At 45.0% G+C, this 18152-nt stretch overlaps 1 protein-coding gene across 4 annotated transcripts in view; it reads left to right on the plus strand.

Annotated features, from left to right (window-relative positions):
• Positions 1-18152, plus strand: part of LOC148644234 (heterogeneous nuclear ribonucleoprotein C) — a 67888-nt gene that overhangs the window by 35561 nt on the left and 14175 nt on the right. For all 4 annotated transcript variants that reach the window (XM_088613489.1, XM_088613487.1, XM_088613488.1 and 1 more), the window contains exon 3: positions 10343-10393. In XM_088613489.1, the coding sequence (XP_088469615.1) occupies positions 10343-10393 (51 nt within the window). The remainder of the gene's footprint in view (positions 1-10342; positions 10394-18152) is intronic.

Raw genomic sequence — 18152 nt, forward strand, 5'->3', positions numbered from 1 at the left:
AATTAGCCTAATTGATTAAGAGCTCTAATACAATGAAAACTGGAAGACATAGAGGTAGTCTAGGACAAGGCTGTGGAGAATAAAATTACCTGTGTGAAGTTTTGCTGCCTTGTCTTCAGTCAGTCAAAAGCAGGCCTTTGGATTATGTCGTGTTTCATATAGACTGGTGGTTTCATTCTCTAGTTGTTCACTGCAATGCGAGGACTACAGTGTTGGATGAGTCAGTGTTGCTTAGTCTTGAACATAAAAGGTCATGGGTATTGAAAATCCTCCAAAGTACAGAAAAGTCAACCCCAGAGTCAGTTAAACATGAGCCAAAGGACATGACTGGGGACTAAGCAGAAACTCATTCAGGACTGAGAAAAGCATTTCTTTTCACAAAGGCTTATAGCTGATCACTTAGCTAACAGCCACCAAACAAGTAAGATCCCATTTGTAACCTTTCTTATGTTTCTTGTGTTTTTAAAAGCACACCAGGCTACATGAGACAGTGAGGTATTTAGAAATTAAAAGAGATAACTATCATGGGAGATGACAGTGTCGACTGCAGTCAGATGGAATATTTTAGTGGCCTCGAGACATCATGTTATATGAGAATTGCTCAGTAACAGAATTTCCTAGGAGCACTTGTTTCATTTCAGGTAATCCCACTGAAAAGCATGGAAATTTAAAATTGAAGTTTATGGAGCATGTAAACATCTCAGTATTTAAATGGTGTTTTTATTTTATAGCATTTCTTTTTATGTTATTTTTTCATATTTTTGCTCTTTTTGTTTTATCGGCGCATTGGGGTGAATTGACTGACTCTTTGGTGCCATATTCCCTTCTGCTCCAACAGCTCTGCTCCGTTAGGAATTACAGCATTGTGTTCTGCTAATGGCCCAGTGTGTGTGTGTGTGTGTGCCATCAGCCCCACTCCTTGTGTAGTGTCTTCTACACTAACTCCTGTGCGTGTGTGTGTCTTCGCCAGCCCCACTCCTTCTTGTTTGAACGATGAGCAGAGACATGTGTGCTTGTCCACAGGCATTGATTTGACTGGACTAGTTTGAATCGCTTGAAAATGGGCCCAGTAATTTGAAGTATTTGAAAAGACAATGGACGAGACCCGTCGGGAGTGTGCTGGTACAGTACATGCTTGTGTCTCTGGGCAGCCTGGTCTGTGGTGAGGGCGGTGGAGTCTGAGGCCACCGCCTCCTGGGCTGTGCGCCCCATGGTGGTGTGGGGTGTGGCGGTGTGGGAGTGTATTCACAGGGCAGGGGCTGAAGTGTGCCCGTGGCTGAGAATATGTATGCATCTTATTGTGTGCATGTGTGTGTCTATGTGACTGTCAGCGGTTGTAATTCAGCATTAATCTCACTCCCTTCGATTTGAGAACAGCTGAAGTGGCAGGAAATCAAATTTCCAGCCCATTAACCCCCGTCACGGTGCGCGAGCCTGATTTATTACATTGCAGCGCAGTTTTGAGTGTGAACATTATCTCAGAATAAATCAATCTGTAGCAGGGGAAGGATGGGGGCAGGGGGCTGGCGGGGGGGGCGTGCGTGCGTGCGGAGAGACGGGGGCTGTCTGTTCGTGAGGCGGAGAAAGACTGACCCTGCCGTGAATGAGGGGCAGGGAGCAGGGGTCAGCTGGGAAACGAGCGGACAGCCCTCCGAGCGGCCGACCTTCGCTCTCCAGAGAGAGAGCGCGGCCGTGCAGAGGGAGGGCTCGCAGGCTCTGTGTAATGGTTTTGGAAATAACTGCGCCATTTCACCTTCGAGGCCTCTGCTCAGCCAGATGAAAAATATACTAGCCTGGCAAAAAATATATATATCTGGAAAGGCATTGCACATTATAAGTAATAGCTTTTTTTTTTACAAAGGTGCGCTATATTTTTGCTACATTGTGTTGTTCATTTTGTTTCCCTTTATGGGCTGACCAGTGCAGTGAAACTGGAGCAGAATGAAACTGCCCTCATTGCAGCTGGTTAAGTTACAGACTTCGATTCTGACGTGATCTTAAAGCATTCTGAGGATTCAGGGTATAATCGTTCCGTGGATGATGAAGAGCCTCTTTCAAAGGGTTTTAAAGCTAAAATAAATTGACCGCTCCAAAATGCAGATGTTTTTAGAAGGAAGGCACAATCCTGATTGCGATGGCGATATTATTTAAGCAGCATATGATGTCTGAAAAGAAATAAAAAATGATTTCTGTTTTTGTTTGGAGTTTAATTGGTAATCAACGGCACTGAGTAGCTATAAGACATCCATTCCTTTGAAGGCTTCGTCACACAAAGATCAATAATAATGCCTAACGAGCATCATTACACTGATGAAGATAAATGCATGTTGCAGATTTTACATCCAGGGTTCCGGACAGCTCACCAAGCACTTGTGCATCACAGATTCTTTCTGTGAATTGATATGTATTTCATAATTATGTATTGTAAGGGGGTTCCAGTAACTGGGTGGTATGGTGGTGTAGTGGTCAGCACTGCCACCTCGCAGCGCCGGGGCCCTGGGTTCTGTTACAGGGGTGCTGTCTGTGTGGAGTTTGCATGTTCTGCTCATGTTCCTGTGGGTTTACTCCAGGAGCTCTGGTTTCCTCCCACAGTCCAAAGACATGCTTCTGGGAAAATTGGCTCTGGTGTGTGTCGGTGTCTGTGTGTGCCCTGCGATGGACCGGCATCCCGTCCAGGATATGGCCTGTCTGGCACCCACTGCTGGCCAGTACAGGCTCCAGCTCCCCTGTGACCATGAACTGGATGAAGTGGTTAGAAAATGGATGGATGGATTCCAGCAAATCTGACTGCTAGTACTAAAAGTGGATTATACCCTGTTTTAGTTAGAGAGTGCCTGTGAAGTTAAAGTCAAGGGCTGTTTTAGTTTTGATTCGTATTATTAATTTAAAGTATTTTTTTGTTTAAGTTATACTATATGCTTTTAAATTGCTCTTCTACTGATGTAGTGCTGAGCAGCCTTAAGTGGCACTGGGTAGTTTACGGCTTGCACTGGCTTGTAAAACAGATCTATTGTGCTTTTAGCCCATAAAATGTGCTCTTAAGCCACATTTATATATTCAGGACACGGTTCTTTCTCCTAGAGATAGATCGTCCCTTCATTTGATCGTCCTTTCATTTAACACTGATATAATTACAAAGTGGAACTGCTGGTTTTAGAATTTCGGCATCTGAGGAAACAGTTTGGAACTGCTGAGTCCAGTTACCTTCCATTCTTTATTGATTGATTGGAAGGGAAATGTTTTGATCTGTTTGACTGGCTGGATAACGAAGCACTGAAACAAACCATTACAAATGTATTTTCTTCTTCCGAGTGTCCACTGACGGACTGCGGCTCTGGCTTTGTGAGCGTGCTCTGTAGACCGCCAGAGAGAGGTCAAGAGGTCGGGGGTCGGGGCTGGGCGGAACAGCCCGGTCAGCTGCTCTGTCCTGCCTTCCTCCCTGCCTGCAGCGGCAGCACAGCCGAAAGCCTGGCTGCACCCCTCCGCCAGCCCCCTCCGAGACCTGCGGGAATGAAGTGATTTATAATGAGCCGTGTCTAATGGATTGCCCTCGCACAAGCGGAATTATGGAAAAAATTTAATTAGCCTTTAGCGACCCCGCTGTCCGATGCAGGCCGTGTGTGGATCCTGCACTATCGCCACATCTCTCCCCGGGAGGTGTGGAGGGGGAGGGGTAGTGTGTGTGTGTGTGTGTGTGTGGGGGATGAGGGGGGGGAGGCGGTCATGTTGGGGTGACAGCTCCCCGGCCCCCCAGCCCCCCACTGACACCCGCTAGCATGTCATGGAGGTAATTAGAATTTAAATCATCAGCAGTTGTTATAGCAAAACCCTGACATTCCCATTAGAGAGGCTCTGGGATGCTTCTAGGTGCAGTCAGCGTGGGCCAAGAAACAGTCCTTCATCACCTGCTCCGTCCGCACGTCTGGAGGGGAGTATCTGTGGAGTCCAGAAGCCGACAGCCCAGGCTGCTGGGTACCGGAGCAAGGAATTGATGCCTGTCTAGGAGCTGGAGAGGAGTGACATCCTTCATTTGAAGATGTTTATGAGGAAAATGGTCTCTGCCTGGTTGCTGGTATCAGACATTCTCTGCAGCCATTCTCCATTTCAGACTTAATGGCACATTTCTGCCTCCATCAGACCTGTCACCACAAGCACCGTTCCTTTCCAGCTCTGTCACCAGTAATGCACGTTATCCACGCGACTTTTACCTCCTAAGTGTATGCAAAATATCACTTTGCTGCTCTTTCCTGAGAGCATCGTAAAGTATTATTATTTTCTTTCATTTTGGCTAAAGACTCTTGTGGAAATACTAAACCAGCTATTTGCAGAGTGGACTGGAGAGGCTTCTGCTGCTTGTTGAGTTCAGTCCGAACCAAGCTAATGGATAGGTGTGCGCTCACAAACACAGAACGTATCTCAAAGCGCCGCTCTGAGTAGAAAGTTAGGTGAGGAAGAACACTCCATGGGGACAAGGTCAGCAATCAGATGCTGTGTGTGCAGTTGTAATGATTGTAAAGCTCAAACTGCACTCACAATCGTAAAAGAAGAACAGATTGGAAAGTGTTATAATGGTCTGTCCACAGCGTTTCTCAAAAGATGGGGTTTGATTACTAGCAAGTGTGGTGATTTTACTGCTGTATAATTACTGCACTTTGTGCCGTTACAGTTCCAGTGCTTTTCACAGCTGGACATGTTTTAGGAAACTAAGGAAGGAAACAAACAAACAAAGGGTTTTTAGGAAGTTTATGTCTACAGTTCTACACTAGTTTTTCCGTTTGCATTCTTATGAAGTAACTTTCTTGTGGTTCTTTGCTGTATTTTAGAAGTCAAAATAATTGCTAAAAAATGGCAGCAAGATAAAAGGGCGACTTTAACTGGCACCTTTGATGCAAAGAGCAAGAGAAGAAAGCAGAATTGATTTGCATGGAAGGATTGAAGGTGTGACCAGACATTTTGGTTTCTGCTCATCGCAAGCTGTGCTTCTTTAAGCCTGCAAGCTAAGCTTTGCTTTTAAAGACAGAGCAACTCAGACAAAGGATGGATGTGCTCTGGGCAGTAAAAGAAAATAGATTTTGTTCTGTCTTTCCTGCTGCAAACCTGCTCCAGCCTCCACTCACACACTGGTCCGGTTTATGAAACGCTTGCCATTAAATGAATTTTATGTCTTCAAAACCAAGATTGCATGTTTCATCTCCCTGAGCAAATAAAACCATTATTCAAGAGCTAATCTGCCTCAGTGACTTATCATGACATGTTTACAGAACATGTAGCCATCCCAGAGGCGGTAGGGTGAAACTGGGCGATCGGTCCCCTCAGCCTCTCTTTAGATGACACTGTGAGGGTTTGTAACGTGCCAGCTTGTTTGAATTCTCCAGACACCGCAAGGACCAAGGAAATCTTCCACAGGCCTGACATTCCACCCCTGTTTTTACTGTCACTTGGTAGATTTTCGTTTTTTCTGCACAAAAAACAGGGTAAATCATACCCTTTCCTTCCATGGTGGGAGTACCACCTCCATTTTATTTTATACAACAGGAATTGTATTTGATGGGTTTCAAGTAGTCACAACAGCAAAACGCACTGACAGGCGTCAATTTATGCATCTGTTGCGCAATGATGAGAATTTTCATCCACTGCTCTGCAAATTGCACTTATGAACCCCATGTTTCTAGCAGTATTCCATGCCAGGGGCTGTGCTTTGCTTTCTTGTGTGATTTTAACACAAGCAACTTTCCGTTGTGTAAAAACAAAAAGCACTGTCTCTTTTCTCTGCCTGCGCTGCTGTGCAGTGGGGCTGCTGGTGCATGTCACCCAGATCGGCTAGTACTTCAGGGATACAGTGAGTTTGTGAAACATCTTGGAATTCCATTGGGATGGAGAGAGTGACTGGCATATAAATGCATGGACCTTTTATTATTTGATCTCCCTTTAACATTTCTCGCAGTTGCACTGAGAAAAAATAGCCCATATTTGCAACACATGAGGTCTGCAGTGAATTTTCTCTGACTGCCGGTGAAAGGCACAGTGAGATTGCTGCGCTGTGGTGCTCGACGCGACATTCCCAGAAGTCCCAGACAACACGTGGTGCACTGCGTGTGCTGCTCTCGGGGCTCCGTCAGGATGGGGGTGCCGACACTGCGGGAATACAACACGATTGAGCTCTGCAGGGTGGGGGTCTGGGGCTCACACAGCTTGGCAGCCCGCGTGTTAACAGCCGATGTCAGGCTGCCCTTTATAGCCTGTCTGGTGCCCTTCTATTATGTGGAGTTTCTAATTCAGGACACAGATATTTGAGTTATTCTAGCTGTACCGGAGCCATCCACACCCCCTGCAGTAGTCCCACTGTGAATGCCAACCATACCCTGGCACTACCCAGCAGATCTGAGTGAGAAGCTTCGAACATGAAGCATGGTGCCCAGTTTGTCATTCTGGGTACCGCAGTCTGAGCCTACTATGACCTCACTCTCAGGGGCCCCAACTCAACAGAACAAGAGGCTTCTTCAGATCAAATGGTTAGTTTTGGGATTCCTTATTAATCAACTAACTAGACAACCGAAGAGGGACAAGAGCCAAACTGCTTTTTATAATCTCACAAAATGGATTTTATTAACTTGTTCTTCATTTTCCTCTTAATAGTTCCCACTAGGATCAAGTTCAATCGGACGGGTCGAGGCAATTCATCCTTCCTGTGCGACTTGATTGCACATGCCCAGCACACTCTCTTGCCAGTTGCAGGAGCTGTGATCTGAGCTGTGAAAACCGTTCCTACTGGTGTCTCCATTGTAGGTGACAGTGCTTTGACCTGAACAATGTGTATCAGTGGCCTAAACAGTTCATTTGGCCCCAACTGTTCCCAGGTTTGCAATATGTGATCGGTAGCATTTCGAATGCATGTTTCAAGCAGATGCATAAACACGTTTCTATTTATTTTGCTGTTAATACTATGAATAGCATAGTAGTAATAGCACAGTGTAGTAGCTTGGTGCATAGTGAATGCGAAACCACCATATTGACATACCTAATTTAAACACTTGTGTTTTGCCTGATTATTTTTTCCATTAGTAGGAGCAAGGCTTGAACATCCTCACAGCTCCTTCCCAGGCCCTCTCAGCTTGCTGTATTCCAGTCTGGCGACTTTTCTTCATTAGCAAGCCTTCACACTTCCCCTCCATGCTCAGCACTCTGACGACAGTAATCCGCTGTACCGCTGTACCGCTGTCCCACTGCCACATTCGATTCTTCTGATGGCAGGGCCACAAAGAGGTGCAGACGGACTGAATGTCAAGGGCAGATTAGATTGAAGGGTCCTGCTCTGCATGGCTGCCCACTGGCCTGATTCTAATCCTGTACCTGGGAGCAGGCAAGCTGCACAGACAAATTAGCCTCAAGCTGCTGCAAACTAGTAAACTGTGGATCTGTTTAACTGTGGACAGTTGCTGCATTACAGGAGGCTCAGTATAAATGGGTGGAGACCTGCATCTGCTACTTAGTTGAATGTCTACCTGTCCTTTATAAATTGTCATTGTTCTTAGCTGGAAAGGAGTTTAAAGGTTCATGCTGCTCTTGTAATATTCACATACAGAAACCTACCTAAACTATTCACCTCCTTTCAATGATGCCCCATTTTGCTGAACTGCAAATAATGTATGCACATTTTGTTAAAGTGAATATTTTAAATCAAAACTTGAATGTTCAAAATGAACTTCTTTATGGGTGAATGAAGTTAAATGTCTGCAAAACCTACGGAAAGCATCAAAAACTAAAATATGCTGATTGCCTGTGTATTCACCCCCTGTGCTATGGCAAACCTAAATTAGTTTGAGTGAACAAAATTACTTTGACAAGTCTCACCATCAGTCAAATGGCCTCTGGCTGTGTGCAATAATGGTGTGTCATGTGATTTCAGAATAAATACACCTGTCTTTGAAAGGTCCCTCAGTGAATTTCAAGCAAAGATTCAACCATGAAGGGGCGGTCAAGACAACTTAGGGATAAAGCTGTAGAAAGTCACGGATCAGGAACAGGGCATTAAAAACTTAAAAGTCTGTGAATATCCCTTTAAGCATGGTGATGTGCATTTTTAACAAGTCACTCAACAAAGCTGGTCTTTATGGTAGAGTGGCAAACCCACCTGAAACACCACATGGAGTCTGTAACAAAGTCCTGATGTGATTCCTATTGAGAGTCTTCAGCATAACTTGAACATTTTAGTCCATCACAGGGAAGACAGACACAAAAACATACACAGACATGCATGCACTTGCATCTAGGGACAATTTTCCCATAAGCCAGTTAACATACCAGTAGGTTTTTGGATTATGGGAGCAAATCGGAGAACCTGGAGGAAACGCACGCAAACCTGGGGAGAACATACAAACTCCAAACAGACAGCACCCTACATATGGGCTTGAAACTAGGGCCACAGCACTGCTAACCACTGCCCCTGCTACTGTCTACTGTATACATACCAGTGTCCCAGCACTGCAGCAACGTCCACGTGGCAGGTTGACAATCACACTAAACCCTCCCTGATCCTGTGAGCTCAGTACTGTGTACAGGGAGGTGCTACAGGTTGAGGAAACAAATGCTGCCGGTGGGGATTCTGCAGGGCTCCGCTCTCTTCCTGCTGGGGAGTCACTGGAAAGGGCATGGCTCTCGGCCACACTTGACTCCTACTTGAGGGAAACAAACAGAGAGGAAAGAAGTGGTGAGGTCTGCACAGTGAGAGGCAAAGTGATGGATTGCTTAGCCCTCCGAGCTGTGAAAACCTCAAATTGGATGCTACGCAAGGAGGGGTCTCTTTGTCAGGATCTTTTACAGCCCGCTTGAAATTGCAAATGAAACGATTTCTTCCAATGGCGAGCATCCTGCAAGATTGTCTTACGTGTGTGTGGCTCATTTTACCATCTGTGCCATGTTTTCTGACCGTTTTCTGGTCTCATTGATTTTTCTGAGAGTTAGTCCAGCTGCGAAAATGACAAGATGCTCGTGTTTTGAGAAGACCTCTGCAGGTTGGTTTTGGTAGTTCTGGGGGGGGAGGAAAGGAAATGAAAACGGCCCAAGTCTGCAGTCTGTAAGTGCAAGAGGTTTCAGGAGTGTTGTTGTTATTCCTTGTTTTAGCGTGGTAGAATGCACTCCAGAAGCTATACTGTATCTCTAAAACTGTATCTCTAACTGTACTGTATCTCTAAAAATCCAAACCACATGGCACTATGTAGCAGAGACAATGGTACATTTTATTGTTGTGGGACTTTACTATGTGTCAGGAACTTACTATGTATTTATTCCTCCTCCTTGCACCTGAAGCCTTAAATAATGATAGCACTTAACTTCTTTGTACTTCAGTCTTGTCTCCTTACTGCACCTGACAGCCATCCCAAAAAGCCACATGACTGCACAATTTTAACTGAAGAATGCGCTCAGTGGGGAAAAAAAATGCTCCCTTCAAAACACACTTCGGCGTCAGAACCCCGTCGCTCTGACAGAAAGTGTGCAATTTCATCACCATGGAGAACAGCCTCTTCTCATGTGGTGGCTAATTTGTGGCAGAAAGGTGCACACTGCAGGCACACCTCAGAGCATGGGCACACTGTTAGAGACATGAGGGACATTAGAAGCTATTTTAGCGGCCTTCTAAGACTTGTTTCACTCACAACCTGGCAGACTCCTTAAAAGAAAATGTGTGCGTGTTTTCACACCTACATTCTTAGGCCTGTGCATAATTACAATGTCTCCCTGTCTTTCAGCTAAGATAGAGCTTTCCACTAGGTTGCTTACACGGCAGTTATCAGTCTGTGAGCAGGAACAACACAGCGCAGCAATGCACACTGTGTTAATCGGCATGCACAATAAATTAGCAATAAAATAACAGGAAACTATATGTTAACTGCTTTAAATCTGCAATCTCTTCTACTTATCTTCCAGTTGGCCTTATTCATGCCAGATCAGCAGTTCCAAAACACTGCATCCAGCTCTGACACAGTAATGCTAAAAACATGTGGTTTGAGCCCTGGTGGCCCAGATTATTCCCAAGTGCTTTTTAATAAACACCCCACCGGGAGCTGTTAGCATGTACCCAGGGGCTACAGCAAGGTAACATTCTACAGAGGCATTTGGGATTGAAGAATCTGTCCCGTCCTCATCTGGCTGGATGTGTGTGTACAGCCACGTGAATAGTTAACTGATGTCAGTATGCGCGTGTGATCAGCGATGGTTTTGGCAGGCAGGGTTTGAATGCAAAAGGAAGAATTCCTTCCTCTCGGTCCCACACTGACACCTGTCATCTCTCTGCCCAGCCCTTTCTCTTCCTCTGCTGACAGTGATCCTGTTCTTTTCCCCACAGATCTGACTTTGATCTGGACTACGACTGCTACCACGATGACTTCTATGACAGGTACTGTCTATCACTTTACACAGCAAATATTTTCTCTTTGTAAAGCCTTTTATAAATGGAGGGGGGTTAAAATGTCAAGAAAAAAAGCAGCAATCATCATCTGCTTGTCTTTTAGGACGGCATTGTGCTATGGTAATTAGCACCACTAACTGAGTTCTAACCTGGGCTGGTGGATGTTTTATGTGGAGTTTACATGATCTTCTTGTGTCTACATTGGCTTATCACACAGATTTGCCATGATATTCCCATGGTAAAGTGTAGTAAACCACAAATTCAAGGTGCAACATTGTGAAACGTGTCAATATCCCAAGGTAAAATAATCACAGAAGAATCCCACAGGCGTTCATATCTACGAACTCCTCTGTTTTCTTGGTAATATTTAAAAACATACAGGTGTTACTGATTCTCTTTACAGTGGTGTCAAGTCCTGATTTTCAGCTGTTATGCCAACCATAAAAAACAATGGTCAAAGATCATTTCGGCATGTAACATGGAGGAAGGAATGAAAGACTGTAAAATTGCTCTGTCAGTTCAACAGATTTAAATTCTTTTGTGTGATTGCCCGAAGTGCAGAAGAATGAATTTCCTTTAAGAAACTGTCAGTATAATCTCCGCAGCGGAATTCTTTTCAAAGACGACTTTGCTGGCTCCTTGGCTTCGCTGGAATATCTGAAGGTCAAACAGCTTGGCAAATCAGGAAGGCGGCTGTGCGCAGAGCTCACATCTTCTAATTGTGTGATTGTGCTGAAGGAGGATGTTAGTTGCATTTAAGAGCTAATGTGATTCATTGAATTTCTCTGTTCACCTCTAATTGCACGTTTCTTCAGAAGCATGCCAGAGCCTCCATATGGCACCTTTCCTGCATTTTTGGGCAATTCAGCCCTATAACTGCTGTGTCAGGCTGCTCGGTACAATTGTAAGACAGGATTTCAAATGCTTTTAGATGGGCTACAAAAAGCTTCAAAGCGCGGACATCTGATTTTCTGAAATCACTCGCTCACATAAGGGGATTCATTTTCCACACACAAAGAGGCACAGAGGCAGGCTAATAGCACATTGATTAGGATTGATTAAAAGGGACTGGGAGGTGAGCAGTGTGAGTTTTTAAAAGCACTGAAGGTCAGGGGAGGAGGCAGTGGGGACTGGTGTTGGCAGCTGAGCTCCAAGGGAGTGTAGACTAATGGACGGTGCTGATTGCTGGAGTGGGAGGATGAATAGGCCACTGGGTCTTGTGTAGAGACTGGAGGGGAGAGAGGCAGTTCGATACTTGTGGCGAGGGAGCAGGCGAGTGCAAACATTTAGATAAGACATTTATAGCATGACAGCTTTTAGAACCGTATTTTTACCAACATAAAGACAAAATCTATTCCACATTTCCAACGTCAAAGGTAAGCCTTAAGGTTCCACTCCGTTATTTTCTTTCTTTCGGGTCTCGCCTTTGTCTCCCGCTCAGCTTGAGCTTTTCTTAGAGTCGCTTTTTTTTTTCCCCTTTGAGGCAGTAAGTTTGGGAAAGTTACCCTGCAAATAACTTGGCAGGGAGTGAGGAAAGAGGGGGTTCGTACTGGTGAGCGCCGAAGGACTGGGGGGGACATGGTGCATTTAGACAATACGAGCCTGCTTCCACGTTCTGTTTCCCAGCACAAAAGACCTTATCACCTGTCTCGTAATGCTAATAATTACTTGGGAAGGGGATTGTGTGTATGAAACAGATTGAAGGTGACAAGGCCTATTTATAAGCCTGGGGCTCAATGGGAACTGGTGAAAGAATGCACTATTGGCGTCTTTCTCAGGCATCCAAGGGACATTTAGTGCACTTAAAAAGGTCAATGGCTTCACTTTAGCATTAACTGGGAGCTTTTATAATTCACGGCAAATCACATCGGTTAATAAGGCGAAGAATTGGGTATACAGAAAAATCAGCAGAGGCCAGAGAAGACAGCCGTGTCACCCTGATCAGCATTTGGCTCAGAGATGAAAAAGGAAGACGGTCCTCTGATCTGCTGGCTGGAGCTCTGTGTGCCTTGTGTGCCTCTTGGCCTGAGCTGTGCAGGGCCTGAGATCTTCATTAGGAGTAGGCAGGGGCCTCTCAAGCAGCAATTTGCTTTGACAAGTGCCTGTCAGGAGGGGAAAAACAAGTCAGATTGTCACTTGTCAGTGAAAACGTCTGAGTGATACTGAAATGACCCAGTGAAGTGTTCATGGCCTGAAAAAATGGCATTTTGGAACTTAACTTGAAAGCTAAACACGTTTTAAGTGATTGGGTTACTTTTTCTCTACCTTTTGATAGCAGGCTTTATAGACTTTGACGTTTGTCCAGAATTTAGAATTAGAATCATGATGATCTATAATATATTGAGCATCAAAAAGAAATGCACCCCTTGACCTTGTGACTGCAACAAATGCATCACATTATTATGAGGAATATGGCTGTTTTGTAGCAGATGAACTGCTATTTTATTGAACAAGACATAAGGTAGGTGAATTCATTATGCTGATGAATATTCATCATGGCCAGGGTTGATCGGCAGGGGTCTGTGTGAAGGTCACAGGCTAGCAGAATGTGTGGCCACAGCTGGAAGCAGGAGCAGTACAAGCTGCACATCAGAGACACAGGCTTTGCACCATCCATCCCTGTGCTGTAGGATTTTCTGTAATTCCTCTTGTAGAGCCTGGAAAAACATGGAAAACCATGTGCCTGTTAATTGGTCTTGGAGATTTAGTTTGAAGTGTGTTTTCACGTCATAATACAACCTTGTAATTAATTGACTTACAATGGCTTGAATTCTCCAACTCTTGATCTCCCTAACACTTTTCTCAACGAGCTGCAGTATGTCCACAACTCTGCAGCTGGACCAGTTACTCACACCAGACCCCTGCAGTACATTACTGCTACACTCAAGTCTCTACACTGGTTGCCTACAAAGTCACATATTCAATATAAGATCTTTGTTACTGACTTTCAAGGCTCTAAACAATCTGGCTCCATCATATATCTCTGAGCTCCTCCATGTTCAGACTCCCTCCTGTAGGCTCCGCTCAGCTGAGGCTGGTCCCTGGCTTACTGTACCCAAATCTTGGACTATCAGTGTCCGTGACTTCCTTTCCTCTTTACCCAGGTCTATGCCTGTTTGCCTGTCTGTATAAACATGTACGCTGTTGTTTATTTTTCTTTAACTTTTTATTGTACTTTAGTATAATTATTATTGACCCTCTTTCACTAGAATGGCAGAGAGTTGTTGAGATGTTGAGACATCAGTCTCAAAACACTCGGACTCCTCGATTGATGCTGGAGAAGTGTTGTTGTCTCCTGGATTGTGGTCATTGATAGCTGGGGTCTGGCTGGGTGTGAACACCTCAGTTACCAAGTGATAGTGCACTGACATAGTCCATCTTTCAACATACCAATGACACAAAGGCACTATTCTCTTTATAAACAGAGAATATTTGTTCCTCTCTGTGTTTTTGTCCTGATTTTCACCAGGCTTGAAATTCAATAAGTTAAATCACTCCAACACCTGTGCTCAATCACCTTTCTCACTAATGAGGTGATTATACAGCAAAGTCACTTCTGTATCACAGTCAGCCATGAATGATCGATTAATTAAAATGACATCAGAAACATGTAATAAAGATCAAATTTGTATTGCTCTAATTTATTCTTCTAAAAAGATGCAGTACATGCATGGAGTGATATTTTTTTAAGCTCAGTATATATAGTTTTCTTTATAGATAGTTAAGCAAACAATCTACCTTAGTTTTCCCAATTCCAGTTACAGAAATTCTTTCAGTGTGAGAGAAACTTCTCTGTCAGTTTTTCAACATTAGGATCCCCTCTCAATGCACATCTGAGGCACGGTATAACTCTCTTCCTTTTCTCTCCAATGTTTCCCAGCTCTTATCATGATGTGAAATGTCAAGTTACAGATCCATCTGTCCTCTTAATACCCCATTAGCCTTCACCACTGACCACAGTTCAGAAGTGTTTCTTCTGCATTGTGAATAAAGATGTAAGAATGGCGTTTAGTTCATTTCCTCAGAATCCGGCAATGTGTCCATGAGATGCATCAGGGTGCTTTAGATTTCCCATCCTCGTCTACTGTTTAAGACCGATATCAGCATAAGACAATTTGCATTACAGCCCCCTGTGTGTTTCTCTAAGAGAAGGTTCTGAATGCACTTCCCCTTAGTTTTCCTTTGTGTCTTCTGGTTTACTGCTTTACTGATGTCTCAGAAGATGTCCAGTGTTTTAACTTTGTCAGTGTCTTTGATTCTGAAAGCAATGTGACCCTCACGGACAGTGAAGCTGAACCAGCAGTAGAAATGTAGTTCCAGCTACAATACAACACTAATGTGTGTCTCTGTATCCTGTGTATCTGTATACTGTCTGTATTGATTAGGGGCCTTCAGCTACTCTGGCATTGTGTAATCAGATTTACTAGGGAGAATATTTGTTTGAGCACAGCTAATATGTCTAATTAGCTAAGCGTTCACCATTTAAGGGCTATCTGACAAGACAGTTCCAACTATGTGGAGACCAGGTGGCGCCACAACCTTTGAGACTGGCATGTCTCAGAGCTGAGCAACCCAATTCGTGTGACCAACAGTACTGTAAATGATAAGGCCACAAAAAGTGAATAAAGGATATAACAGCAGAGAAAAAGTAGGGAAGTAAGAGATAAAGTTTCTTGCTTTGCAGATAAACATTTACACACACTTGGCCCTCATTGATGAACCAGGTATTGGGCATTGAAAAAGCACATCTTTACATTAAGGAGCTGTATTCTTCTGTATTTGTAGGAATATTTAATTTTCCTTTCAAATTCAGTCAAAATGTATCACTATTGGTTATGTTTGTGTAACAGGGCTCAGTACACCAATCATGTTAGAGAAGTGACATCACTCTGTTGAAGCCTAGACAGTGTAGAAGCCTGTTAGCCTGTAAGCCTACAGAAGACCCTGTCTATAGGCTCAGCGGGGTCTGTTGCTGTCTGGGGAGTGATGCTGTCTCTGCTCTGAGCCCACAAGGGACCATGTTTGAATGCTGCCAGGGGCAGTTTGTACAGAGGGGAATTATTATCTCTATGGAAACTGTCACCTTTTACCAGAAAAAGATCTGTGTGGCACCCGGGTGCTTTAGGGCCTGTCAGTGGGAGTGTCCTGTTGAGTGGAGAGGGCCGAATGTCGTGCTTTGTTTTATAGAACTCAGTCACACTGCAGTTACATAGTCTTTAAAATACCAGTTTGTGTCTTTCTGGTTTCATTAATGGTCTTTTAAAGTATTGCCCCATTTATTTCTCTACCATGAAATTGCTCCTGGACCATGGAAGAAGGCACGTTTGTATTTGCCTGCATGTGCATGGGCTTCCTCCAGGTGGTCTGGTTTCCTCCCTCAGTCCAAAGACATGCTGGTAGATTAATTGGTTTCTGGGACAATTGGCTGTGGTGTGTGTGCCCTGTGATGGACTGGTGCCCCCTACAGGGTGTACCCTCCCATGGCACTGAGTCAAAAACTATTAAAACAAATTCACCTTAACCTGCTAACGTGGGCTGGCAAACAGATGTGTCCAGTAGATCTCCAGTTGGCTGAACTTTGCTAGCTAAGCAATTCCTCAGACTAACCGATGAAAGACTGGAGCCCTATAGCAATCTTACATAACTTCCCATGCTTTAACAGTGATATGTGAAAAGGCACTGTTCTCAAAAGATATAATCCTTTATGAAATACAGTCGTCTCTCTCGGGCGTTCCTTGAGGTCCTGGTGCTCCAGACCTCCCATTTTCTTCTTTTCCAAACGCCTGTCCTCCATTGAGGTGCCTTTCTCCACACTCATGTTCTCCATCCTCCAGCTTTGGAAAAACAGTATCCCAAAGACACTGCTTCTGCTGCACGGGGAGGAAGTGGGAAGGAAGCCAGCGCTGTCACCCTGAACCTCAACAAGCACTTTCAGCTCTTTTATTTGCAGCTATTACTGCAGCAGGGCTTGCTCTCTCCCAGCAGTAATGAAGCGTGGCGGCTAATACCTTCATGCGGGGTGGAGGGGGGGGGTTGTGGCTGTGTGTGACTGTCGGCCTCTGGGGTTCAGACACTGGGGGAGCTGACCCAGCCAGTCACCCCGAATCCTGGGCCTTCACCCCAATCTGCTCTCCCTCCATCGCTGCAGCTGCCCGCAGAGACCAGGCCTCAACTGGCCTCCCCTCCTCCCTCCCAGCTGCTGCTGCCCCCCCAGAGCACGCGCGCAAGGGTCCCCACTTCAGCCTGGTTCAGCCTGGGGTCACTCCGAAACTGCTGAGCACCGCTTCTCACAGCTGAGGACCGAGGCTGTGCGTCACACACAGAGGAGGAGAACCAAGCTTCTCCCAGCCAGCTCCCACAGAACCAGGTTGGGCTGGGAGGGGGGCAGGGGAGAGCACGTTAGAGAGGAAATGGCTGACAGCATGAAAAACGAGCCTTTCAGTTCTCACCCTCAATCACCATGAGGAGCTAATTCAGCTGCTCCAAACTGATCAGCGATAAGCAGTTCGCTGCCTGCCTCTTCACTTTTTCTTCTTTGCCTACCAGTGCGCTGGGGTGAATTTGCACTGTAATCTCTCTATGCTTTGCTACACACACACGGAGAGCATTTACAATCATTTTCAATTTGCCTTGCCTACAACACAACCCCTGCCACGCTTGACCACATTCCCCTGCTCCAGCTCTGTGTGAGCGTGGGTGCGTGCGCTTTACAATAAAGAGGTTTCCTCAAACAAGGCCTCCAAGTGTAATAATTCTCTTTTTGTGTTACGTGTTAAGACAGCTCTTTTTGCGTTCGCTCACTCATGTCCACCTGATTTAACTTGGTCTTAAAATGCCATAAATCTCCTGGAAGTGTTTAATTTTGTTATTTTGTGTGGATTTGGCCAGTATCTTTGTCCCCATGAAGAAGAGACTCTGTGCTTCCATTTTCTTGACCCAGTATCAGGCAAGGGTCTGTTTACGTAGGTCTAAGGGTACTTAGGTTACTTTAATATTTGTGTTTTAGAGTTGACATAGGTGTTCCAATCATTTGTGGAGCTGCAGTAATGCAAATCTAATTTTAAAACAATGTAAAAAAGCCAGTGACTGTTCAAGACCTGTGAAGGGACTTGATCACAGTGTGTTCACAATCCTCAAAGGCACCAGCAGTGTCGACTTCTTGACAATTGACGCTCTTCAAAACCCATCATGAAGCATGAACCAGAGGTCACAGCTGGAAACCAAGAGGAAGTGTATTTAAATCTGACAATAGAAGGCGCTTCTTTATACAAAGGGGTGTAGGAGTATGGAACAAGCTATGCAGCTACCCATTGTTGAAACCCTGGCTTCTTTCAAGAAGGCTGGATGGAACCCCTTGAACAATTAGCTAGTAATTACCAAACGGGGAAAATGGGCCTCCTGTTGTTTCTTACCTTTCTTGTCTTCTCATGGCTGGAAACAGGGGCATTGTTAGATCCACCCGTTTTCTCACCGCTTTATTCAGTACAGGGTCGCGGAGGAGCTGGAACCTCTCCTCCTGGGGAAGCTGAGGTTGCTGCTGGAAGAGGTGTTAGTGGGACCAGTAGGGGGCGCTCACCCTGCAGTCTGTGTGGGTCCTAATGCACTGGTACACTATAGTGACGGGTATGATTATTATTATAGCATCCCAGCAAGCAATGGGCGCAAGGCTGGATACACCCCGGATGGGCACACACAAACACAGACACGCACACACTCATACCAGGGCCCGTCTTGCCCATAAGCCAAT

Source organism: Lepisosteus platostomus, chromosome 20 (assembly GCF_059453375.1).
Source record: "Lepisosteus platostomus isolate fLepPlt1 chromosome 20, fLepPlt1.hap1, whole genome shotgun sequence".
NCBI classification, from domain to species: Eukaryota; Metazoa; Chordata; class Actinopteri; order Semionotiformes; family Lepisosteidae; genus Lepisosteus; species Lepisosteus platostomus.